Genomic DNA, 27,888 nt, shown 5'->3' on the forward strand with positions numbered 1-27,888 from the left:
GTTCCCACAGTTGGCTCACAGGTAGCCAGGTCCCTGGCGGGGCTTCCCTCTGCCCAGGCGAATGGTTGGGGTGCACGCATTTCTTCTCACTGAACCAGCCTGGTGCTTTCCATCAAGCAGTGTATACCTGAAACTACAACCTCCTAGTTAAGGAAACATACAACACTGGACTCGCTGTACCAGGAGCCCTTTCCTCCCACCTGGGACCCCTGCTCTGGACACCATGGCAGGATAAGCAGGACTAGCCTCTCTCCAAGGAAATTTCATCTCCCTCTGCTGACCTCTGCTCTGGTGTCTGTATAGTCATGCTAGGGGCACTTCTTCCATCTCGTCTTCTATGACCCTTGTGCTTTAACACGGTCACAAAAGATAAAATGGTCACAAAAACATAGTAGGGAACAATCTCAAAAAGTCGCGTGATTTGGTGTTACATGTATTGAGCACAACGCTGCGAGAATTAAAAGAACAGAAACTGAAGGGGAAGGCAGAAGCACCTCTGACGGACCACGTTCTTATAGTTACACTAGGTCATATGTATGGAGCACTTGCTATGGGCCGGGAGCACGTCTAAGACTCGCGTCTCACACACCACTGCACTCAAATTACTACGACTCTCTCCATTCTGATGATGCACAGAGGGGTTAAATCACTTGCCCCAAACTGCCGTCACGGGCAGAGTTCAACAGTCACTGGCAGAGCTAAACTTTAACCAAGCTCACCTGGTCCAGAGCCTGGTTGCTTCACTACGTTCTCTCTCAGCGTTCTGAAAGCCAGGGGTCAGACGCTCCTCCCCCTGCCGCAGTGGTGACAGTGCCATGTCCCCCGGGGGTGAACATGGCGCGTCCCACCTGATGGTGACACGAGGACGCCTTAGCATCCTCCCTTCCCACCATGCCCCCTCACTGGCAGCACCCTCTCTCTCCCGCCACTGACCACGCATTGGTAGCACATGGGGGAGGATGCACAACCCAGCCAGGGCCCTGGCAGCCTGCCAAGGACTGGACTCTCCCCGAGGAACGCTGCAGGGGCCCCCGGGGTGGCCGCAGTGCCTGGGCTCCTAGTCCCGGCTTCACGCCACCAGCTGCTGTGGGGTCTTGCATCACGTCGCCACACCAAGCTGAGCTTGTTTCCCGTGTTTAGTAAAAACCGTGTCTGCCAAGGTGGTCCTTGCCTGGTCCGCCTCTCTAGTGCCTCCGAGGGTCAGCGAAGGGAGGCTGGAGGCAGCAGTGCAGTCCAGACAGCAAAACTCTGTCCACTAAAACGTCCAAGTTCAGGCCCTTGGCCAGAGCTACAGTCCCGGTAACAACTGTACTAACATTTGGTACCAGTTACAAGTGGGCAGGGGGGTTGGGAGGGGAGTATACCAAGCACACACAGGGTTAAAGCAGTGACTGGAACATTTCTCTTACATGCACACCACCAGTGACCAGCTACGGACGATCCCATAGGAGCAAATCCCGTAATCTTCCAAAACCTTTTTCCTGGTTTGCTAAGCAAGCAAGGATGGGGTGGGGCTTCCCCTTGTGAGGGGAAAAAAAAAAGAATCTCTGCTGCATTTTCCCCACACAGGACAACATGGCCAAGCGAGTGGCAGTTGTGGGGGCCGGAGTCAGTGGCCTGGCCTCCATCAAGTGCTGTCTGGAGGAAGGGCTGCAGCCCACCTGCTTCGAGAGGAGCGACAACCTTGGGGGGCTGTGGAGATTCACCGTAAGTGGGAGTTTGCAACCACTTTGTTATTGTGTCTATTTAGAAAAGGGCTTGACCGTTGCAAAAAGAGATTGAATTTCTTTCACAAAGGCCAGTTGCCGTGGGGAGGGGCTGGAAATTAGAAATGTCTGCTGAACAGGCGGCCAGGAAGGGCCACTGAAAGTGACCAAGAAAAGAAGCTGGGCCCAGCCTGAGCTCAAGTGGGAGGTGCGTCAGCCGCCGTACAAACTGTATTCAGAAGCAAGATGCTCACGAAGAGTGGAAGAGGACGGAGTGGGTGGGCCAGGCCAGGGAAGCCCCAGATGAGGGGAGCAGAACCAGGGGGTCTGAGGCAAGACCAGAGACTGCATTGTTTGGGGGCAAAGGTGTACACACAGCATGGGAATTTCAGCCTGTGCAACACTGCACAGCATGTACCTGCTTCTTTTTCCAGCTGTCTCTAGCTGAAGCAAAACAACACAAGGCTGGGTGTAAAGTGAGTGAGTTCTAGCCTCACAGTCGTGCTTCCCAGACAGTCTGGACCAGGCCAAGAGCAATCAGAAGGCAAGAATGTGGCTTTGGAGCCTTTTTTGTTCCTTGAGCAAAAGAAAGTAATAGTTTCAAATCTCGGTGGGGCTAGTCTGGACTGGAGAGGGGGTTGGGATGAGGAAGGAGGGGAGGGGATTACAAAGCCCACACTTAACTGGTCCAGGGTCCGGGGGCGTCACAGGTGCCCTGGGGAGGCCCCCGAAACCCTGTACGCCCCAGGCTTCAGCCAGGGAAACATTTGCATCAGATCTCCCCAAACCTCTTATTTTCCTTCCTTCTCAGGAAGGCAGAAACATTTCCTGTGAACGTGAAATGTGCTGAGGAGAAAGTTGTCAGGAACAGTGAACCCGAGCATGGTGTCAGCCACCCTGGCCTCAGAGCCCCTGAGGGGCTAGAGAGAGACGGAGCATTCCTCCAGGATAGAAGGCGGAGCTCTGGAACTGGAATAAAGGAATCGTGTTCTAACTCAGTGAGCAAAGCTCCAGAGAGGCCAAGGTTACGAGTTTAGTCATAGTTCTCCCTTCATAGGCAAGCTTGGCTCACACGAAGAACGGTAGATCTGGAAAGGTGTCCAACCACCAAACATGTGGCACCATCAATGCCTGGGGACCTCCCCTAGGGGACTAGCTGAATGAGCACAGCTGCTCCCATGATTCACACCACATATGTTCCCATGATTCACACCGCATATGTTCCCATGATTCACACCACATATGTTCCCATGATTCACACCACATGTTCCCATGATTCACACCGCATATGTTCCCATGATTCACACCACATATGTTCCCATGATTCACACCGCATATGTTCCCATGATTCACACCGCATATGTTCCCATGATTCACACCGCATATGTTCCCATGATTCACACTGCATATGTTCCCATGATTCACACCGCATATGTTCCAACAGGAGAGCAGAAACCCGACACCCATGGTGCCATAACTCTCCCCTCCCACGTCCACTGAAGACATTGCTAATCAAGCATGATCCCCTGTCCTGGGTAAGCCTCAGAAGCCTTCTTAACACAGGACTCCAGAGAAGTACTACTCATCCACCAGAGGCAGCACTGAAACTGCCCGATGAGAGGGGTAATTAGCAGAGTTATTTGGTTAATCTGCCAAAGCGAAAAGTGAGCCCAGAGACCCTGTGCTACCAGACAAAAATGCTCCTTATATAGGTCACGGACTTATATATACACACACAAAAAGAATGTAAGAATTTAGAGAAAGCAGTTCTAGATCTGGCTGTGCCCAGCTAGCTGTGTGACTTGGGCAAGTCAAACATCTATGCACAAAGCACGGTTGAGGACACAAAACTCAGAAGGATTTACCCTGCCTTCTGGGAGCTGTCAGGCTGATGGAAAAAGGGCAGGATCCTGCAGATCAGAAACAGCGCTATGGGCGTTTAAATGAGGTCAGGATTACATCTACTTGAGGGAAACCAGGGAAGTCTTCATGGAAGAAATGGTATGTGATGGACTGCAAGATTTCAACAGGCAGAACAGATTGAGTGGGAGACACCAGGGAGGGAACCAGTAAAGAAAAAGGACTGGGCCTGCTTGGAAAATAAAAGTAGCTTATTGGTGTATGTGATACATGTCAGAGAAATAATGAGGGGGAAGGAGGGTGGCTGAATGTTTGGATAAGGGAGTCATACTCAATTTAGAAAGCGATGGATAGTGAGGAACAGAATTAAGGAGATTTATTGTTGTTATTGTTGTTGTTGTTATGTTTGTTTTGTTTGCACCATGGGAGGACCCAAATATGTTTACAGGTAGAGAAAGCATCTGGATGGGAGGAAATGGTTGAATCCATAAGCCTAAACTGGGACAACCTCCTAGCAGAAAAAGGAAGGCGTGAAATCACAGGCCCAAGTGGAAGGGTTCACTGTGGGAGGGTGGAGAGGTACCACGTCCTCAGAAACTGGAGGGGAAGGAAAGCGAAAGGAAATGTGAACACGGAAGGGAAATGTCAAAGTAGAGGGGAAAGAAGATACAAGAGCATACACATCGGAGAGCTCAGTTCTTTCAGAAAAACATGGCAGCTGTGGAGGGTGAAGAAGGAGTCGGGGTGGAGAGTTCAGAAAAATGGAGAAGGTCATGAAAAAAACATTGCAAGGCATGAGACAGAACATCAAAAGGATGGGAAAGCGGGTGGTCCAGCAGTAACCAGGGAAAATGGTGCCCAACTGAAAAGTCATTCCAGCCCCCCTGCCTCGTTTATAAAATGAGAACACAGAACCAGTTTTAAAAATAAATAGAGCAGGAAAAACCACCCCCACCTCCATTCAGCAGCCCCCTCTTGACACAGCGGCCTCTACAAACGTCTCTGTACAACCTTCAGATTCCTCTAGAGCCTGACTAAATATCTTAAAAATCCCTAAAGTAGGTGACCATGCAGAGGCTTTAGCATGCTGAGTCTCCTAGAATTTCTAGAGACATGCTGTCCCCCTCTACTCCAATGCACACGCGCGTGCACACACACGCCACAAAAGGTTGGTTAGAGGTGTCTGCACTCAAAGCACATGGCCCACTCAACACCTGCTCTTGCAAAGGCTGTGCTTGCCAGAAAGCATACGAGGGGGACTCTTTGTACCTGCTCTGAGCAGAAGGAGCCATAATGCAAAACGAGACAGGAAAACTGCAGAAACCCAGTAAAACACACGTGGACTGTTTCCATTTCCTGCCCCCCCAAATTAGAGAAGGGCATGAATCTGCTCTTTTCCAGCTATCACAGCCTTAAGCAAAGAGGAAACCGACAAAGGTTGCAATGGAAAAGAAAGGCCACCATTCACTGGGGAGGGGCAGGGGTGGCAACCTTTCAAAAAGGGATACGTTGGTAAAGAACCCACTTATGACCACCACGTCAAGTGGAGGCAGGAGGTCTGTTCCATAACCCACTCTGTCAGGCTCTCGGGAGGGAAGGACTTAGGACAGTAACACTATAGGTGCCTGACCTCGATCGCACGGTAATACTGAAGAAATTGTCCTGTCACTCAAAATCAGTATTACTCTTGGAGAATCTTAGCACAGGAAGGGGCCTTGGGAAATGACCTTCAGGTCACACTACGCTCACACCATCTGGAGGTAGTCACACTACACGGTCTTGGTAGAAACGCGCTGTGCTTTACCCTTCACATCCTGTGACGCGTCCCAGGACCTCAGAGCCCTGCCTGGAATGATGTCCTCCCTCCGGTGCCTCAAGGTCATCTCCTCCACATACGCATCCTTTCGTTTATTCAACACACCCTGATTGAGCACCTACTGTGTGCCTCATGTACCATATACATTTTAGATTCAGTGAGGGCAAGTATGAAGTACAATACTTCACCCCTCAATCACAGAGGAGTGATTTGTGAAAAGTGATGGACGCTCCTCAGTGATTTCTACTCGAAGCTTGGTGAGCCTGCTTCCTGCACTCTCTCTCTCTCTCTGAAAGCCTTATTTCTAAAAGGTCAGTAATCTTGGTAGGTTTCCTTTTAGTCATGTATCCAATAAACAAACATTTATTGAATTCCTATTATATTTAAAGGGGTACAAATGACAGGCCCCCACCCTTTGGGGGTTCCTCACATCTCTTCTGAGATTTGCCCAGCTCTCCTGCGTTGTGGATCAGAGAACCAAACGCCGTCCTCCACTCAGCCTGACTCTTAACTAAAGAGAAGGTGCAAAGCAAAATGGGTTTGGGCTGCTCCAAAAGAGGAAAAGGAGGAGAAAGGAATTGTGCTTGGAGAAGAGGTGTGACTGTCCAGCACAGAGAGAATGTCCCGACTGAGGAGCCACTTTTATTATTTTACACCTCTTTGTAAAGTGAGAAGAGAGAGGCCTCTGACCTCATAAAGCTTTCTTCTCATTGCCCATAATCCTCCCCAAAGGACAGGAAGCCGGAGAAAGTGAATCTCGTGGTGATTGTAGAAGAAGACCACAGTTAACAGTTGTGGGGAGCCGCCCGGGCACTGTTGTAAATGCATCATAGCTGTCATTTCAGTTGATCCTAGGGGGCATGGACTATTATGATTCCAATTTATAGCTGAGGCCACTGAGACACAAACAGGTCGAGACACAAACAGGTTTCCCAGGTCATCAGCTTTAAAAGCACAGCACTTGAGTCTGAGCCCAGGAGGTGCGAGAAGTACACTCCGTGTGTTTCCAGAGTGTGTTGCCCCGCTCCAGAATGAGGGCAGGCATATACCCTGGACCGTCCGCGGGCTCTCACGCCGTGTCCTAGCGGGTGATGGCGACCTTCACCTTGCATCGCAGGACCAAATGGGCCACGAAGCCAGACAGCACTCCACTCGTGCTCTTACTCTGTCCTTCTCTCCACAGCTCGTCCCTCCACCACCCTCACTCATTCTTTCCTTCAGTGCAATCGTCCCATCCATTCTCAGGAGGCATGTGCTTCCAGAGTGCCAGGGCAACTGGCAGACCCATACAGACACAATGCCAGGGGTGCCTGGCGGCTGGGGTCCCCACGGGCCTGGGGACCACTGGGGCATTGTTCACTGACACAAATACTGGGGGGCAGGGCCCAGGACCTGCATCCCCCTTCAGAAGTGACTCTCTGTATGGATGCCAGACACTGCAGACCTTGTGTTTCTCCAGGAGAAACAATCAGTGGGAGGAAAGAGAGACTAGAGCAAAGAGATGGTGCTGGATTCCACCCTGCGGGCTGTTTCACTCTAAGCTAGTTTCTTCCCGCTAACATCTGTGATACATAATATCATAATAGGCTTCAGTGTTGTCAGAAACATTCTCTTCTCCCTCTCTGTGCAATTATCTTCCAAAGTTTTGCAAAACAGAGTTATCTGGGGGTTTTTTTCTTATTTTTGTTTGTTTGTTCATTTGTTTTAAGCTCCCATAAAATACACGTCTCCCTGGCTTACCCAATTCCAGAGTCCCCATTACTCTTTGATAACTAAATGTGCCATAACAAAATGCTTTAAATTTTTTGAACTGTTTTTATGGAAATCTTTACAACATGTACTATGCACCTCTCAACAACGCCCCCCACAAAAAAAAAAAAAAGTACATATTCCAAACTTAGCCTTTTGTTATTGCTAACTAGAAATTGACAGTATTAACAGAGTATTTTTGACTATGTCATAGTCTCATATGCCAGAGAAAAGTGAGGGAGCTTTGGCCATGCACTAATTGACCTCAAAATAATTATAACTGATGTGTTCCCCGGTATACGGACAAGAAAAAAAAATTCTGAGAAGTCCTCAAATTACACCAGGCCAGCGAGGGTGCAAGGTAAGCGCAAGGTAAGCGCGAGAGAGGTTAATTAGTTAACAATTGCTGGGCAAAACAACAACAGACTGGTAAGATTCCTGAATGCATGTTGAAACTGAGTTAACTTCCAGGAGAGGCAGGCACCTCTGCTTCTTGCTTACGCGTGAACTCTGCTGACTGTTGCCCACCACCAATCCTCCAGAGCAAACTCTTCTTCCGTACGGACTACACACCTATCCCAGAACCAGCCCCACTTCACCTTCTCCCATCCCCTTTATCTGTAGCCAATGTAATTCTTTCAAAGCAACTTAGATCTTTCTTCCCCAAACTGCTGGTCAATCCCAGGATGGTGGACACGCTGTCTTCTCCATCCAGCCCTGCTGCTGGTGGTTTAGATTGCATGCCCCCGGACCTGGTCCTTTTCTGGCTAGCACATCGCTCAATAGACCCTTTCTTTCTGAAAAGCTTTCAGTTGTGAAGGTTTCTGTTTAACAATACTATAGTTTCTTCTGCAGTTGTTGCTCTCACTTCTCAATACTACAGCTCTTCATAGCTATTTCTATTGTCTTTTTCCTTATAACCCGGAGGAAACTTGATCACTTTTAATTAAAGGAAACCAACATTAAATTTAGTTCTAATGCCTGACTTCAGGTTTCAGGAGATTCGAAAGCTCTGCGAGCTAATAAAGTGGCTGTTGACGTAAGAAACATCCAAAATTGTAGAGAATTTGTATGAGTTTATTTCAGCCTGACAACAATTGCCAGGAAGCAACATCTCAATAGATTGAGGAAATGCTCCGGATAATGGCACTTCTGCAGCTTATTTTCTACATGAGAATCAAATGAGGAGACCTAAGGAGGGTTACGTGAAATCCATGAGTAGTAGATTAAGGGAGTGGGAGAAAGCAAAGTGGAGAAATTTTCAGGATTGGATAAAAAGTAAAATGGAGAGACACATGCCTCTTTTACATGGGTGGGTGCAGGACAGTTAATAATTCACATTTACAGCACACAGAGATGGTATGCAGGGAACAAGAAAACAATGAGGGTTTCGTGGTTTCGTGGTTTCCTGCTCTGGTGCAAAGAGTGTGCCTTCAAGGGGTAGGAAAGGAAAATGACTCAGACATTCCATGGGTACGTTATCCTAGATGCGTAAGAACAGTGGACAGGCTCACTTAAGGCAAAGACTGACCTTTGCTAAGGAAGTTACAGGCCTGGGACGTGACTACCCACCATGACCTGCCCAGTTAGGAATCTGTGATCAGCCCATCCTGGGTGGTTACTTTGGGTCACTGAGCTTGTCAGGTTTCTTGCATAGCCCCATTTTCATTCACATTTCAATCAGCCACATGTAACTGTGGAATGTCGTTGACACGACTAAGAAACTGAACTTTTCATTTCATTTAACTTTAATTTTAAAACCAATCCTAAATTCAGCTATTGGAGAGCTTTGAAGTATATTTGTTAACAATTTGGGGATGTGAATTCACTGTGTCCAGTGAAAATTCAGCATTTAAATGGAGATGTATAAAATACACACTGGATTTGGAAGACTTCAAATGAGAAAAAGAATGAAAAATACTTCATAAGTTTTATATTGATTACATGCTGACATAATAAAATTGGTCTATAGTGAGTTAAGTAAAATATTCTATTAAAATTAATTTCACCTGTTTCTTTTTATGTTTTTTTAATGTGGCCACTGGAAAAGTTTACAGTGCCTCTGTGGCCTCCTCATGTTTCCGTTGAGCAGGACTGCTCTAAAGCTTATTACTCAAAGCATGGCCCCTGGACCAGCAGAATCCACGGGGGAGCTTGGCCCCCCCAAACCTACTGAATCTGCACCTACATCTTAATAAAATTCCCCAATCGATTTTTCACAAGATTAAGACACACGGATCTAGAGAACTGTGCTTCTCAAAGTGGAGAAGAATCAGTGTTTCTCTCATTTCCAATCGAGTATAGACAGTTATATTTGCAAAATATAACAAAAATGAAGTATTAGAAAAATGAGAATGAAACAAAGAGAAATCTCAAACTATCACATCAAAATTTGTAGAGCGTCAAACAACATAAAATACTTTTCAAGAAATGTCATTACACAAATGTAGAAATAAAACAAGTCCAAAAAGTGGACACATTGTTCTTTGAAAGTGTGTACATAGGCAATTCATACAAAGAATCACCATTACACTTGTAACTTTTTATCAAACAAAACATGTGTGGAATAGCAGTTATTCCGTATGAAACACATGTAGTAGGCACACTTTCGATATGCATTGCACATATTAATATTGAAGGTTGTTAATGTGATAATGAAGCTTGCTTCTTGCTTGTCAATTTAATCTGGATTGGATGGATTGACAACTCTCCTCCCGAGATAATGTATATCTAAACCGTTTCTAAATTTTGCTTGATAGAGAAACGAGGCTCACAGTACTATGCTGATTGGAATAGGAGAGATTTTAAAGCCATTTCAGCAAAGCTCAGGCTATTCATTTTTAAAACTGCTATCCAAAAAGAAGCAAACACTGCTGTGTGTTTAATACATCTTCAGTCCTTTATCAGTAGCCAGTTCTGATCATTTATTCTGTAAGGTTATACTTAAACATCAATTACCTTTCAATGAACGAAAATCATTATAGATTTTAAGTACGTTTGGAAACAGTTTCCAAACTAACCTTAAAACCTCACACATTGTAACACAGTCCTGCTGCATGACTCATTCGAAGCTTGGATCCTACACAGCTCATCACAGGAGTTAAATCCAAGACTGATCTGTGCCCCATTCAACACACAGGAGTCCACTTACTCCGATATTGAGCAATGTCAAATTATTGTTATAAAAGTTTCTAGATGCTTATTCTCAACTCCTGTCTTGTCCCAGGCAGGTAATAAATGGTTCCCATCAGTGCAGCGATGCACACTGCATTTTGAGTCACACTGGTTTAGGTCTTCCTGCAGAATAAAAGGTCAGGATTCAAACAGTCATCTTTCTCAGAAGGCTTTTAGATTCCAATTTTCTGGATTTATTCTGGATAAATGAGACTGTCAGATACGGGTCCACAGATAAGCAAGATGGAGTGAACTCATCAGCTGATGGATCGGTAATGTGAGTTCAAACCACAGAGATATGTTTATAATTTTATGCTCTGGGATCGCTATACACGTCATGCAGACATCCATGCCCTTTGAGGGAACAAAGTAAGCTCTCTCCATATGTGAGGTTTATGTTCATGTTTCCACTTGTTCACACAAATAAAGTAATTTTTGTTTCACAGGAAAAAAAAAGAACTATACATTTCCAAGATGGTAAATAATATTAAAATACCATGGACCTTTCCCACTGAAATCGGAACAATCCAAAAGACAGAGGCAATGTATACTAAAGACACGACGAAACTGCTTATTATTCAACCTTGTGTTAGTCATCTGAGATGTTGATATTCACTAGTTATTCAAGTCAAAATTTGGGGCGGAGACTTGGTTAGTGCTGCGCCATGTGCTATTGTCAAACACGGAAACCTCTGATCTGCTTCCTCTCCTAAGCCGTAAAGCCAATCAGTTTCCCCATGCTACGCATTGTACCTTACTGCCGTCTATCAAATCCCACCGCTCTGGGTTTCAACTGCCATTGCCTCTGCAGCGGTCCTCATTGGCAATCGGGTGGATTTGTGTCTTCCTTTCCTTTCCAGATCCTCCTAAGTCTTGTGTTGTAGAACCAGAATTACCTTTCCAAAATTTAGTAGGAATCCCTTCCACATTAGAACATTAGGAGGACTGCCATAACCTTCCTATAACATCCAAATTCCATATTCTCCTGTATTTTCTGTGATAGTGTGTGACTCTGGACTGGTGAGTTTACCCCAGCCTTCTTTATTAGCACTTAATGAACGAAACTGTAATTCTGATCATGACATTCATAGCGGGGTCCAAGGTTCACCATCTGTCACGTGCAGGGATAGCAAATCCCACCGGAAAGGTGTCAGGGAGCACACGCACGCATGCGTCGTCTGGATCACCTTAATCTTGGTCAGTGCTTGAAACGTCTGAAAATTAACATCCCTTTCACGGGTGTGCACACACATGCACAAACACGTCCGCGGTCATGTGTGTGTACTGTTTGCACAGGACCATGTTGAAGAAGGCAGAGCCAGCCTCTACAAATCTGTGGTTTCCAACAGCTGCAAGGAGATGTCTTGTTACTCAGACTTTCCGTTCCCAGAAGATTATCCAAACTATGTGCCAAATGCTCAATTCCTGGAATATCTCAAAATGTATGCAAACCAGTTCAACCTCCTGAAATGCATTCAATTCAAGGTAAGACACGAAACATCAGTGACGTAGCAGTCACGAAGGGTTTGTTGGTTTGTTTGCCTATTTTCTATGATCTCTCCGTAGCCTAGCCTTGGGTTCTGTAGATGAGAAAATGAACTGGCAAGACTGAGGACAACTGGTTGGATTCCTTTTCCCTTTGTACTTACCCCCGCCCCAAGTAAATCTGGCGTTGGAGGTGGTTACTTTGTGCAAGCATTCACTTGCATAAATTTTTAGTTTGCAATACTTATATCCAAGTATCTGAAGGGGCCTAAAATTATCAAGCAACATTTCACCTGGGGCCAAATGCCTGCACACAGGGACAGTGAGATCTCCTGTCAGCCCCTGGTACTCTCTTCTTGACTAGTCTTTGATTGGAATGAATGTGCGCAATGGCCCATATGCAAGAGAACCTCACTATTTAAGGGATGTCTTCTCTTGCTATCCCTCGGAATAGAAACATCTGTGAATATTGTCCTTCTCATAGGGCCTACTCACCTCCCTTCCCATTTCAGAGATGAGAGGAAGGTAGAAGGACATGGGTAAATGAACATATCCTTTTTTCTTTCTTTTTTTCCTCCCTCTCCAATAAACAAATGAAAACCCATGTGTTTCCCTTCTCCTGTTTCCCTCCCTATCAGAGATCAGTATGTTGAGGAATTCATAAGGAATTAACACAGAGAAAGCAACATGAATGGAAAGATTGGCCAAAACAAGTAACAAATAAGACTTACATTCACAACCTTAAAAGTACTGCTGATCAAAACAAAATTGCTGTCTCGAAAAGATTACTGCACCCCCATGTTCACTGCAGCATTACTTCCAAAGGCCAAGACATGGAATCCACTGATGGATGAACAAATAAAGAGAATGTGATATATATATATATATATATATATATATATATATATATATATATATATATGATCAGCCATAGAAAAAGAAGGAAATCCCATTGTTTGTGACAACATGGATGGACCTTAAGGGTATTATGCTAAGCAAAATAAATCAGACAAAGACAAATACTGTATGATCTTATTTAAATACGGAATCTAAAACATTGAACTCATAGAAAGAATAGGTCAGTGGCTACCGGAGGTGGCCCAGTTCGATTTTCAGTGTTATGTTCATTAGTTATATTTAGGCTGTGCTCTAGAATGTTTGAAATGTCAACTGGCCCATCAGCCAGCATGCCTTTACTGGCATCTTGACCACGATTAATCACGACCTCTATGATTCTTTTTTCAGACTAAAGTCTGCAGTGTAACAAAACGCCCAGATTTTACCGTCACTGGCCAATGGGAGGTGGTCACTCTGTGTGAAGGGAAACAAGAGGCCACCATCTTTGATGCCGTCATGGTCTGCACTGGGTTTCTCACTGACCCATATTTGCCACTGGATTCCTTTCCAGGTACAGCACAGTCTGCAACTAACCTTACTTTGTCTCCTGGGAGCCTTCCTAACACTCGACAACTCTGGGAGTGAATTCCTATGTCTCCTCCGTTAAATAAAGCTGTGAGGTAACAGGGGTTTTTCTTCACCAAGCAGTTTTGGGTTCTCGTATGTTCCAAACGACCTACGAGTACCAAAGAGTAGGATGAAAAACTAACGAGCCGTTTTATACTTCGCTGAGGTTCAACGTCCCTCCTTACGTGACCGGCAGCACTTGGGAAGTCTTCTAAAGACGGGGGATGCTTAGATAAGTTGGGAACCGAAACACACTGCCGGCGTTGAGTTTAGAAGCCAAAGGGCAATCAGCGAATAAAGGAAAAAGGACATTTGTTTGTTTGTTTTTGAGTCATACTAATGAACCAGATCAGAAGTTTATGGCGCTGGATCGTAGTCAACAGGGAGATAAGTCTTAGGAGGCAAGTTAAGACATCTTTGGGTCTCTGTTCCTTTTTCTGTCTTTTGCAACCATGAATCATGTTAATCTATGTCAAATATCAATTTGGACTGCAACTCAGAGGGAATAGAAAATGTAATGGTATGATTTATTTTATCTGCAGTAAAGGGTTCAAAAAGTTAAAACTTTAGGAAATGTTTCTCTAAATAGGTCCTGTACTGATCCCAAGGCTTATTTGCTAATAAACTCAAGTACTTCCAATGATCCTTGGTTACTCAAGTCAGGTCAAGTTAAGATAAAGCACATCCTGAATACTGCCCTAGAAGACAATCACTGAAGGAAAGCACCAAGTTCAGTCTTCTTCCCAATGCAGGAAACTCTTCTCCAATATCCTTGAGAGAAGCTCAACAGCCCTGCTTGAATACGTTCCACAGTGACCTCTCATCATCCCACAAGTCAACCCAATCCTTCGTCAGTTGTTTTCTGCAGAGAAAATTCCTGAGCAGCGAGCTACTCCTAACTCCCAGGAAGGAGTGCCTGGTACAGGACATTGTATTTATTTAGCACCTACAGTATTTAGGTGCTTAGAATGCAGACGGGGACAAGACACCATGTAGCCTATATGAAGGAGTGGGGTTTTATCGGAGTCCGATGGAGGAATCACAGTCTGCGTGTACCAATACTCATTTTATAACAAACTCATGTACCTCCAATGGCCCTGGATCTGCACCCCAGATGTCAGGTCAGATTAGGATAAAACATATTCTGAAAGCACTCGAGTCAGGTCAGATTAGGATAAAACATATTCTGAAAGCAACTGAAACAATGTACCCATTTTGAATTGGATGAGCTTGAGACCCAGGAAATATAGATTCCAGGCTATACAATTAAGAGCTAAATCTTGGGCTTTCCACTTAACTTTTCTAAACCTTTGTTTTTTCACCCATAAGTTGAGGGGCTCTTGTTCCTTGGTTGTGAAAAGCTCTCTATAAATCAAATACTAATATATAAGATATTACTGCCCCATTGATTTCTATCAACCTTTAAAGGGTAATGACTCCTTACACTTTTCTTAATTAGTCGTTATGCCATGATATTTCAACTCAGTAGTTAGTCATCTAGTAAATAAAACTAGAGGCCTATCTAGTGCAATGGAGTAAGTACCTCCATTGAATAAATAATCACTCACTAATTGCTCTATCTTATAACGTCATGTATTTATATTTCAGATTTTCTTTAAATTGAATATGCTATAATAAACAACCTAAACCATTGTCAAAAGGATGTCACTAATTGAACAATATTTATGTTTTGTTCACTGATCCTATAAATTCCCTATTTGACTTTTTTTTCTATAGGTATCCATACCTTTAAAGGCCAGTACTTTCATAGCCGACAATATAAATATCCAGATCTATTTAAGGACAAGAGAGTTCTTGTGATCGGAGTGGGAAATTCTGGCACAGACATTGCCGTGGAGGCCAGCCATGTGGCAAAGAAGGTACCAGTCTCTATTTATATATAGAAAGGCTTTTGGGGGTATTCTTTTTAGATTTAAATGTTTTTTGATTTCCATTATGATTGCTTTTTAAGTCATGAATAATTAAAAAAATTTTTTTTATTTTTCAATTACAGTTGACATTCAATATTATATTAGTTTCAGGTGTGCAATATAGTGGGTAGACACTTATATAACTTACCCCGTGACCCCCCAATAAGTCTAGTACCCCTTGACACCATATACAATAGTATCGATTCTATTTCCTGTGCTGTACTTCACATCCCTGTGACTATTTTGTAACTGCCAAGAACGTACCATTCTTGATGTTATTAATGAAGAACTTTATCCTAAGACACAGACCTCAGACAAACAGTGTGAGACACCATGATAAATGCTGAAAGGAACTCAAAATTCCTGAAACGTATAGATTTTTAAAAGCATTTTTAAAACACATTTGTAAAGTAGTTTTTTAAAGGTGGATAAATTTTACTGTAAATTCCTGGTGTCACCTCTCCTCCAAAACCTACTTCTGGGACTTCCTATTTTGGTTGTTTTCCTACTCATCGAATGAGAGCTCCTGAAGCCATCAGTTTCTCACCTCGTTAGGTCAGAAACTCTTGGCGGTTTCTCCTTGCTACGATGTCCCATTTGCTCCCTCCTTTCCTTATGAATTGCCACCACCATCATCAGATCCATACCACCTCACACCAAGGCTGTTGTTGCATTTTCCTCCTCATACTAATACTATTGACATAGTATCATTTCTATATCAAAAAAAGAAACTCATCTCAGTTTAGAACACAACTCATTTCTAATAAAATGTCCTATCCGATTCTGCATCAGGACACAGAAAGAGGCAGGTTCAGTGCAAATATGGCTAATATCAAAATCATGGAAACACTCGTAGCTCTTGCCCCACATTTCTTGTATTGCACATACTGCTCCATTATAAGGCCAAACAAAATATATAACAAAAACAGACACAGTTGCTCTGGTCACCATGCCCCAGGATTTGGGGCGGGAAACATCTGTTAAATCAGTCGTTTTGGATCTGCAAAGTAACAGGTTGGTTGAATTTTTTTGAGTTTCCACCAAAACAAACTGTATTAATGAATTCAATGGCAGTTCAAACAGTAGTTTCTGTTGAAACCTTTTGTGGACCACTTTCGATTGCAACCATTCCCTGTTCTTACTGCCTACAACCATGTTTCCCCGAAAATAAGACCTAGCTGGACCATCAGCTTTAATGCGTCTTTTGGAGCAAAAATTAATATAAGACCCGGTATTGTATTATATATTATATTATAGTATATTATAGTATAGTATAGTAAAGACCTGGTATTATACTATATTATACCTGATCTTATATTATATTACATAAGACCTGGTCTTATATTAAAATAAGATTGGGTCTCATATTAATTTTTGCTCCAAAAGACGCATTAGAGCTGATGGTCCAGCTAGGTCTTCTTTTCGAGGAAACACGGAATTAGTAGTGTACACCGGTGTAACCCCAGGAGCTCACCACAGTATCTCGTTCCCCAGTGTCTAGCACTGAGGCTGACATATAAGCGCTCAATAATATACCTACCCTAAGGCATCTTAATTCTCGAGACACTCGAACCATCACCCCAAAATAACTTTAAAATCGGAGCTGGAGGGGCCAAAACTATCTTGTCAGGGATGTATTCTGAGGGGGGCAGATGTCTGGGTGTCATTTAATTCGTGCGACTTCTCGAATCTCTGTCCAGGCCAGCCCTGTTCACGTGTTAGCCTGAGTGACCTCTTTGGTTGCTTGCAGGTGTTTCTCAGCACCACTGCAGGGGCATGGGTGAGGAGCCGAGTCTGTGACTCGGGGCTCCCGTGGGACATGGTGTTCATGACGCGATTTCTGAACATGATCCGAAATTCTCTCCCAACCCCGATCGTGAGTTGGTGGATGGCAAGAAAGATGAACAGCTGGTTCGATCATGCAAATTATGGCTTAGTACCAGAAGACAGGTAAGTATGATGTATCTTGTTGTACCTTCTGGGGGCTATTCAGAAGACGGCATGCTAGTCCTTCCCATGGCATATCCAAACCTGGCAGTAACATGACAACACGACTGAAGACGCAGGGAAACTTCATACAAGCTTACTCGATCCTAATAGCTAACAGTTTTTGAGTTCTTGGTAAGTGAAATCATGGATTTCATCGTGTCAACAACTCTTAAAGGGAGTATTATAATCTCCCTTTCATCATGGGTGAACTGAGGCTTAGCGAAGTTCGATGACGTGCCCAAGCTCATTTAGTAGTAAATGAACTCTGTGGCCTAGGCAAGTTCCCTGAGCCTCAGCTGCAGCAATCTAAAGTGAATGATTTGTCTGTGACTCGACCAAAGCAACACACTTGCCTTGTTTCACTGGGCAGGACAAATCAAATCCTATAGTTTCCCTTCGCCATCACTCTAATAACAGTACCGTCTTGACCTTGTCAAGATGACCTTGATTTCATTCTGCCCTATCTGCTACAACCTACGACTTACCCGTTAACAAGAATTAATGGTTTTACTACCTTATTCATTAAGTTTGTACAATGAGGTTCCATCACCAGGGTGACCACAGTCTGATCCCTCCCCCCCCAGTTTTTACTCTGGACCAGCATGGACCAGGTGGCACCCAAGCCGCCGTTGATGGCACACAGCCCCCTTCCTATTACACACACTTCTTCTTTCCTCTTGCTCCCTTCCTCCTTCTCTTATAAACCTTCCCCCAACCTTGCTCTCCCCTTCCCTCCATTGTCTCCATCTTTTCCTTCCTCTCTCTTACCTTCCCTCTTCTGCCTCCTACCTCCAAGCCTCTCTCAGAGGTTTCCAGATCTGTTCACCAGAGCTTTTTCTACCATAAGCTTTATCTAGCCTGAATCTAGCCCATGGGACTATAAAGCATTCTACTTAATCCCATAGACTCCAGAAACTGAAAAGAGCCTGAGGAATGATCATTCTTTATCTCTTAGATTTAGTAAATCCTTTACCATTCCCGAAGTTCTTACATATACTGTACTGTTTCATGTCTCGCCATCCTACCCAAAGAACTAAGGATGGCAAGTGTTAGTATCCCTATTTGACAGATAAATAAAAGCAAGCCTAGAGGGAGCGAATGACCTTCCCAGCCTCTGGTAAACGGAAATAGTGCTCTTCCCACTTTATGACACACCCTCTTGCTGTGGATTCGCCACACGCCAAACATGGAGCAGCTCATTTCACATCACCTCACTAGGGGTTTCTGTAGTGATTCACAGCCAGAACAAAATCATTCTGCCCTGGTTCCTTGTGAGCACATGCCCGGTTTCCTGGTACAGCTGCTTCCCAGGAGAGAGCTTCCCAGGTGCCAGCAGCTCTAGAAGCCTCTGCTTCTCCTCGCAGTCCTGCAGCACTCAGCTGTGTCCCAAATCCCAGTGATGGCTGAATGCTGAAATTCAGCAAGGGGAGCCGGGCTTCCAAACCCTAGTAAATGGTAAGCACGTGTCATCAACCTTCTTGGTCACTCAGGAATCCCTCCCACAGAGGTAACGTCTCCCCTGACTGGCACCTCCGAAGATGGCGGTGGCCTGGGGGGGGCGGGGGGGTTACTCTCGTCCCCCTCCCATGAGCAATACACATGGATACACAAAGCAATTACTCCTGTGAGATAGCCAAGCGCTGCACGAACAGCTTCTGACAGCAAACAGGAGAAAGAGACAGAACAGAAAAGACCGAAAGCGCGGCAACCCTCAGGGAGCTGTGGGAACCCTGAGGGCAGCGGGAACCAGTGAAGGCCATTGCTACCTACGTCCCCGTCCCCTCCGTGGGGGGGCAGGAGCGCCACTGGGGGCGTTGGCCTACCTGCAGGATCCCCAGAGCAGTTCTCAGCTACCATGCCTGGAGCCTTTTGCCTCGGAACAGAGGGAGCAAGTGGGAGCAGCAGGGAACGCGGACACCTGTTCTGCCTGGTTCTCCCAGCAGGTCAGTGTCCGGGGTACAGGGGCGCATGCTCCGCTCCACGCCGCTTCCCAAACTACTGGCACGTGGAGCCCGCAGAGGGCGGCAATACACCCGACCACAGAGAGATCGTTTGCAGAAGGCTGGGGAACAGGGGGACCCTCCTGGAGCTGTGGGGACCCCTCCGGGCCATTGTTACATCATCCTACACCACTATATGGCAGGCGGGGACTCTATTCCGGGCTTTGGCCTACCTGCAGAGTCACCTGAGCCTGTTGCCAGCTACATCACCTAGCAGGGGTGTCCAAACTGCATCCTGGGCTGGGCCAGCTGCAGCCCGCAATCCATTTTTAACTGGCCCGCAGCAAATTCCAAAAATATATTTAGTTTACTTAAATAAACCAGGTAAGGCAATAAGTACTTCACCTGGAGTGAGTGACCCGGCTGTTTGTGTATTTTACCTCATATGGCCCTTGGTGAAAAAACGTTGAAACAAGCTGGGTATCCCTGACCTAGAGGCTTTTGCCTCGAACAAAGGGAGCAGGAAGGAACAACAGGGCGTCACCATGCGCACCTGCAGGCCAATGCCCCAGGTGCCATAAGCATCTGCCCCCTCCTATCTGCTTCCCCAAACCACCCAGCACATAAAGCCCACACAGAGTTCTCCTCTACTCAGGACCACTTTCTGAACAACAAAGGAGAGAAACTATATATGGCATGCTGGGGAGCTGTGAGAGCGCTCTGGGGATTACTGCATTTCTCCAGGGTTGGAAGGGCTGGTGAGGGCCATGGCCTGTGTCCCCTCCACCTCCATAGGGTGAGTGGGAACTCTGTCCAGGTGCTCTGGCTGCCTGCAAGTTCTCTGTAATGTGTTCCCAGACTCATTGCCAAGCCCGTTTCCACAGGAACAAAAGAAGCAAGCAGGATCAACAGGGCAGTACTACCTGTTCTTGCTTCCCCACCTGGAGCCACTCTGGCTGAAGGGTGGGGCAGGAGGGGGCACAGTGCCCCACACGCCTTAGGAACCTGCTGGGCTCCTACCCGCCTCCCAAAACCACCCAGCACACAGTCTACACAGAGGCCATTTCTACATCAGGCCACTTTGCAAAGACTGGAAGAGAAAGCTATTTTGCTTAATTCATAGAAAGAAACCTAGAAAGTCAAACAAAATGAAAAATCCTCAGGAGAAAAAAAAATATCCTAAGGAACCCTAAGTAATTTGCCTGATAAAAAATTCGAAGAAATGGTCATAAGGATACTCACCAATCTTGAGAGTGGAATACAGGAACTTAGGGAGAACTTCAACAAAGGGAAAGTATAAGAAAGAACCAAACAGACCTGAAATACACAATAACTGAAATGAAAAACACATTAGAAGGAATCAATAGCATATTAGCTAACACAGAAGTATGGATCAGTGACCTGGAACAGACTAATGGAAATCACCCAATCAGAACAGCAGAAAGAAAAAAGAATTTTGAAACATGAAGATAGTTTAAAGGATCTCTGGGGTAATATGAAGTGCTCAAACTGTTGCATTAAAGGGATCCCAAAAGGAGAAGAAAGAGAGAAAGGGATGGAAACTTTATTCAAGGAAATAACGGCTAAAAACTTTCCTAACCTGGAAAACTAAAAAGTTTTTGCACAGTGAAGGAAACCTCAAGAATACAAAAAGATAACCTACTGAATGGGAGAAGACATTTGCAAATGATATACCCGAGAAAGAGTTAATATCCAAAATATATAAATAACTCATATAATTTAACCTCCCTCCCCCCAAAAAACAAGTAATCCAATTTAAAAATGGGCAGATGACCTGAATAGACGTTTCTCCGAAGAGGACATACAAATCGCCAACAGATATATGAAAGTTGCTCAACATCACTAATCATCAAGGAAATACAAATTAAAACCACATGAGATATTACCTCACACCTGTCAGAAAGGCTATCATCAATAAATCAACAAATAACAAGAGCTGGTAAGGATGTAGAGAGAGGGAAACCCTGATACACTATTGATAAAATTGCAAATTGGTGCAGCCACTATAGAAAATAGTATGGAGAGTCCTCAAAAAATTAAAAATAGCCTATGACCCAGCAATTCCTCTTCTGGGTATTTATCCAAAGAAAACAAAAATACTAATTTGAAAAGATATATGCACCCCATGTTCATTGCAGCATTACTAGTAATAACCAAGATGTTAAGCAACCAATATGTCCACCGATAGATATCGTGTTTCCCCAAAAATAAGACCTAGCCAGACAATCATCTCCAACGTGTCTTTTGGAACAAAAATTAATATAAGAACCTGTCTTACTTTACTATAAGACTGGATCAATATAATATAATATAATATAATATAATATAATATAATATAATATAATATAATATAATATAATATAATATAATATAATAATAATAATATAATAGCAGGTCTTATATTAATTTTTGCTCCAAAAGACCAAAAGATGCATTAGAGCTGATTCTCTAGCTAGGTCTTATTTTCGGGGAAATGGGGTAAATGGAAGAAGGAAGATGTGAAATATATATATACATATTTATATTTATATATATATATATATATATGAATATTACTCAGCAATAAAAAAGAATGGAATCTTGCCATTTGCAACAACATGGATGGACCTAGAAGATGTTATGCTAAGTGGAATAAGTCAGTCAGAGAAAGACAAATACCATATGATCTTTATATGTGGAATCTTAAAATAACAAGATAAATGAATAAACAAAAGAGACACAGACCCATAGCTACAATAGAGAACAAGCTGATGGTTGCCAAAGGGGAAAGGATGAGGAATAGGAATTTTTTTAAAAAGCTCAGGATCCGTGACAATGACATGTCAATGTAGTAGGTTCATCGGCTGTAAAAAATGCACCACTCTTCTGTGGGATCTCGGTGGTGGGGGAGGCTGTGCGTGGGTGGGGGACAGGAGATAATATAAGAAATCTCTACTTCCAATTCAATTTTGCTGTGAACCTAAAACTGCAATGAGAGATAACGTTTATTCCAAAAAAAAATGTTTTTTAAGCTCAGGAAAAAAAAAAAAAAGACGGGCAGGCATGTCCTGCTTAGCCAGGGGCAGAGCCCCCCAGTGAAGACGGAAGGAGAAGGAGGTGGGAGGGCTGGCTGCATGGTCACTGGCGGATCTCTCCTGTTTTTGTTTAGGACGCAGCTGAAAGAGTTTGTGCTAAATGATGAGCTCCCAGGCCGAATCACCACCGGGAAAGTGCTCATCAAGCCAAGCATAAAAGAAGTGAAGGAAAACTCTGTCATATTTAACAACACCCCAAAGGAAGAGCCCGTTGATATCATTGTCTTGGCCACTGGATACACCTTTGCTTTCCCCTTCCTGGATGAGTCCGTCGTGAAAGTTGAAGATGGTCAGGCATCGCTGTATAAGTACATCTTCCCTGCGCATCTGCAAAAGCCAACCCTGGCTGTGATCGGCCTCATCAAACCCTTAGGCTCCATGATACCCACAGGAGAGATGCAAGCTCGATGGGCTGTACGAGTCCTCAAAGGTAAGTGAGTGCGTGAGAAATAGCAGGGCGGATGTCTTATTTTGGATACTGGAAATTTTGAGAACCGACCCAAAACATCAGTATCTTTAAAAGCAGGATTCATTCGATTGCTCACTGAAGTACACTATCATAACGAATGCATGCCAGTACTAGCCCAAAAGGTGAATCGGAGGTCAAAAATTATAAGCTGTGCCTACTTGTCATTTTGGCCGAATCAACTGGTTCGGTTCATATTGAAAAGTTCAATCAACTGAATGACAAAACTCCAGCAAAGCAGTTGTGAGGCTCAGTCATATCAAGTAAGTAGTAAGATGGCCAGATGCTTATCTTTGCAGCGGGAGCATATTACCAGAACTTTTGAGTAGCCAGGTACTAGAACTAAAGATGAGCAGTAAAGCACCTTTACCCACTATGGAAGCACCAACACCGAAAGTTAAATGGCCTTTTTTGGTCTGTTTTATAGGCGTGAATAAGTTACCACCAGCAAGTGTCATGATAGAGGAAGTTAATGCAAGAAAAGAAAACAGGCCCAGTGGGTAAGTTAATGACTTATGCATCCTTTTTGAATCATAACTGAAATTGGTAAAAACAGTAGCAAAGAGAGGTGAGAATCACACCAGATGGAAAAAAAGCACCTGGCTCTAAAAGAAAAAACTAGGATAGTCTGCTTAAGGAGAAAGGAGGGAAAGGGGAATTGAGAAATTTTAATGTCACAATATCAACACCTCAAACCGTGGTCATCTAATACCACATGGAGTTTGGATTCTAAACCAAATATAATTAACCCTCCTCTACCAGGTACGTTATTCCGTAATCAGCAGGTGAACAGTTATGTTCCATCCACTCTGACACTAGAAGGGTCTGCTCATTCATTCATTCATTCATTCATTCATTCAACAAATCGGTATTCAGCTCTGTTGTTTTGTTCAGACACAACGCTAAAGCAAGAGTTGGTAAACTATGGCCTGTGAGCAAAAGTTACCGACCACCTATATTTTTCTTTCACATGTTTAAATGGCTGGAAGCAAAAGAAGACAAAGAATATTTTATGATGGGTGAAAAGTATATGACATTTGAAAAGTAAATCACAGTGGCCATAAAGTTTTATGAGAACATACCAACATGCGTTTATTTACATCTTATCTATGGCTGCTTTCCAGTTACAACCGCACAGCTGAGTAGTTGAGATAGAGACCATAATATGGCCCTCAAAGCCTAAAGTATTTGCCCTCTGGCCTTTTGCAGAGTAAGTTTATTAATCCCTTCCTTCGAGCAGAGGTTTCCATTTGTGCTCTACTCTTTGGCTACCTTTCAAGGACTGGAGATAAAAGTAGGGAGGTGGCCAGTGAAAAGGGGAATATCGGGGACTCCCCACTCTCACTCCTAATCCAACTAAAACATCTCTGGTTTTATCTGTTTTACTGTTTATCTGTTTTGGGTTATGATACCAATTTTGCCTTAAAAAAAAAATAAAAGGTTTCTAAGGACAAAAAAAAGTTTTAAAATCACTGAATAAGTTGAGGAAACAACTCCATCTAGACTCATTTATAAATATGAACTACGATCCAAAAACCATGGAAATAAAGAAGCAAAGAGCAAAAAAAAAAAAAAAAGAAAAGAAAAGATTCTTTATCACTTCTTTCATTCATATAGACTTTCAGACTTCAAGTGTTGTTCTACCCTCATGCACATCCCAAAACAATAAAAGCATTTTGGATGTCTCTTCTTCATCCTCAACCTGGAATATGATTCGATGTCCGTTATGGAATTCCAGTATAACATAGAAAATTAATTAGAACCACACAACGTAAAAGCTTCTTTTCACATAGGTCAGTCAATGATTTTAGGGTCTAATACCAGCATTACACGGAATTCCACCCTAATGATTTTTGCGGCTTTTTATATTACACAAATACGTATAGCAATAATTGAGTTTTAGAAAGATTTAGGAATGGCAAAATTATGTAAAATATACTTTTTTCTAGAAATTGCTGATCATTTGATGAAAGAATGAATACTAGAAGCATTGAGAGCATTTGGAGAACCACATGTATAGAGCCTCTTTTCAAGGAACCCAGCTTGTATTAAAATAATGCAGTGAGACCATTAGATAGCTATGGGCGTGGAGGGAGGAATACAGAAAACCATTCCAAATTTTGCAACATAATTGTTTGCTTTTGGCAAGTTTTCTTGTTCTAGGTTATCGTTATTTTATCGTTTTGTCTTCCCTTGTATCCCCAATCTTCCTTTTATAAAGGTTTGGCTTGTGTTACTGCAAAGCTTTACAATCAGATTACATCACATACATAGACGACCTTCTGACCTCTATCAATGCAAAACCCAACCTGTTCTCCATGCTCCTGACGGATCCACGCCTGGCTTTGACCATCTTCTTTGGCCCATGCACACCATACCAGTTCCGCTTGACTGGCCCGGGGAGATGGGAAGGAGCCAGAGATGCCATCTTGACCCAGTGGGATCGAACTCTCAAGGCCACCAAAACTCGAGTTGTACAAGAATCCCCATCTCCCTTTGCAAGCTTTCTTAAACTCTTTAGCTTGCTGGCTCTCCTTGGGGCCATTTTCCTGATCTTCCTATAAATGAAAGGTGACCTAAATGATGTGTCAAATGCACAGAGTAGATTCCCCTGCGTGCCTTTGAATCTCTGCCAAGCACTAGTGACGGTAGCTGAGTTTCTTGCTGTGGAAAGGTCTGTCTTCGTGGGGAAGGCTGATGTACACAACTTAACCAATGAGAGATGCCAGACGAGGAAATGTCAGTTGATTTGTCCCAAGTCACAGAGCTCATAAGTGGCTGAGTCAGGACATACGTCTCCAGAGCACACATCCAGGGCTTTGAGTCCATCTGGAGTTTCCAGTGTTCAGATGACTTCAAAAGTCTTAATAGTGATACCATAAAGGTCATATTACAAGGGTATCACTCCATGAAAATATCTGTACGTCTGTCTCCCTTTCTCGCTCTGCCTATGAGTGTCGACCTGCCTTCTGGGATTTGGCAGGTCTTTTCCTTAACGTACAGCACTGTGTTTCTGAATCTCCTCATAAATCATTTCTCTGTTTCTCCCTCCGTCCTCATCTATGACCGTGACCATGCTGGACCTACTGCAGGGCCACAGTGTAGGACAGACTCAATAGAAAGCACGGGTCCTCATGCCTCGTCTTGAAATTATTCCATAAATCACACGGGGAAACAGTATTGTTTTTTTTTTTTATTCCCATTCATTAAAACATTAATTTAGTTAGGTCCCAGAATTCTAGTAAAAGAGGAAACATATTAAACACTTTGGTTTCTTGCACACATCCTTTAAATCGGGGCTTCTGAGGCATTTCATCTCCAAGAGTAATTTGACATTTTCAGAAATTCTTCCCAGTGTATACAAACAGGGCCCCCTGCGAGGCCAGTTTTAAGTAAAGATGTCTGTCTTCATACATTTCAATGCTCTGGATCTTTCAAGTACCTCCCTGTGGGGGAGATGCTTAGAGAACGGGGCCCAGTGTGGAAAGCTCTGCCACTTACTAGGCCTGTGAGCTGGAGCAAGTCATTTACTTTTCCTAAGTGTCACTTCTCCTTTCTATAACATAGGAGTTATCATACATCCTACTTCCTGAGGGTGTCGTAAGGTTTAAATGGTGCGACCTACGTAAAATGCTTAACCTTAGTCCTGGTAAGTGTGTACTAACTAACAGCCATTATTACTATCATTACCAAAGCAGGATGCATGTTGTACTGCTTGCTTTATTTTTTTCTGAACCATAGACCTAGCTCCTCGTTGGACATTCCCAACAGAGTGTGTCATGGGCTGCTCAAATGCAGTATGTGCAAAATTCACCTCAATATGATCCAAACAGCCTCCCACTCATGCCCTGATATCATTACTCTCTGTAGGGAAAATGTATGTTACATATTTCAATAAATAATTATACAGAACTGCACAGTTTAAAAATAAGTGGCACTCAATAAAATTTGTTTTCTTCTTTCATAGTCGAATGAATGAATGAATACATAAATACATAAATAAAAAAGCATTGTTCCGAGCACGGCCTTGGGGCTATCTGATTTTGAATCTATGGAAGCTATTTTAAAATTCTGTAAATTATAGGCAACAGCAATGCAAAATAATTCTTGCCTATAGACACGTAAATAATATCCAATAGGTTTAGTTGGCTCTGTGCCCCCACCAGGGAGAACACTAATTTTGCCTCTGTTTGCATATTCATTTCAATAGCCCTGATCTATAAACGCGTGCCTTCTCTGAACTGGTGGTAATAGCGTACCCATTCCCTGCTTTAATAACAAGTTAAATAAAAGTTTTTAAACTGTGTTCCGTTTATATTTTTGCATGAGAGTCATGATTTTGCTTCCTTTGAAGGTGCTCTCTGAACACCTCTCTCCAGGAATAACAGTACTGTTATGCATCCATAGTTTTCACTAAAACACAAGTCACCGTGCCCCTCAGACTTCACGTCTCATAGTCAGCAAGTCCTGTCAAGTGTGTCTCGCGTGCAGAGCAGGGATCATGTGGACGTGTGTGTAAAAGTGCGGACGTGGCGTCCGATGGCCTGAGTGGAATCCCACCCACTTTGCTGTACAACCTGGAGCAAGTTATTCCCTCTCTTCTAGCTTCGGTTCCTCTAGCTGTAAAGTGTGGCAATACTACCTGAGCATTTGACTAGGTCACTGGCCCCATCTCCATGCTCCCCCGACCCCAGTATGATTTGAGGGTGCAGTCATAGTAGGAGTAGATAAATAAAGAATTTCTTGGGTTCTCCGACTCCAGTGCCCCCTTATTCACTGCTCCCCAGTTAAGGATGTTTCACGTGGAGGCTTTAGAGAACTGAGAACTATAACCCTTCAGGGTTGTCCTGTCCTCGATAAGACAGAACACATTGTTTTTAACTAGTCTAACTTCAGAAACTTTTGATTTAAAAGAAAAAAAAAAGTCTTCACATCTTTCTCTGCCAAAAAGAACTTGATTCAGCATTTTAAAATAGACTCCAAAAGTTTAAGCCAAAAGGGAAAAGATGGGACGATCAGCTTGTGTCAACAGAATAAGCCTACTGAGCACATTTGCCTACGGAGTATGAGTTATACCCTTTAACTGTGCAATGTGTTTATTTCTGACATCGATTTTCATGGAAGTGCAAGCAGACTTTATAAAGAGTGTGACTGTGATTTTGAGTTACAGCCACATTAGCAAACAGAGAGGGAGCAAGTGCCACGTGTGGTTC

The 27,888-nt window shown here is 43.7% G+C and overlaps 1 protein-coding gene across 1 annotated transcript; it reads left to right on the forward strand.

Annotated features, from left to right (window-relative positions):
- The first annotated feature begins 1,396 nt into the window (after window positions 1-1,396).
- FMO1 (flavin containing dimethylaniline monoxygenase 1) lies at window positions 1,397-26,990 on the forward strand. The gene is made up of 8 exons (XM_033092742.1): window positions 1,397-1,707; window positions 11,602-11,790; window positions 13,036-13,198; window positions 14,992-15,134; window positions 16,936-17,135; window positions 22,284-22,639; window positions 23,103-23,175; window positions 24,897-26,990. The coding sequence occupies exons 1-8, from the start codon at window positions 1,576-1,578 to the stop codon at window positions 25,237-25,239; spliced, it is 1,599 nt and encodes a 532-aa protein (XP_032948633.1). The 5' UTR covers window positions 1,397-1,575; the 3' UTR covers window positions 25,240-26,990.
- The last annotated feature ends 898 nt before the right edge of the window (window positions 26,991-27,888 follow it).

The sequence above is a fragment of the Rhinolophus ferrumequinum genome, chromosome 22 (genome assembly GCF_004115265.2).
Source record: "Rhinolophus ferrumequinum isolate MPI-CBG mRhiFer1 chromosome 22, mRhiFer1_v1.p, whole genome shotgun sequence".
Taxonomy (NCBI): Eukaryota; Metazoa; Chordata; class Mammalia; order Chiroptera; family Rhinolophidae; genus Rhinolophus; species Rhinolophus ferrumequinum.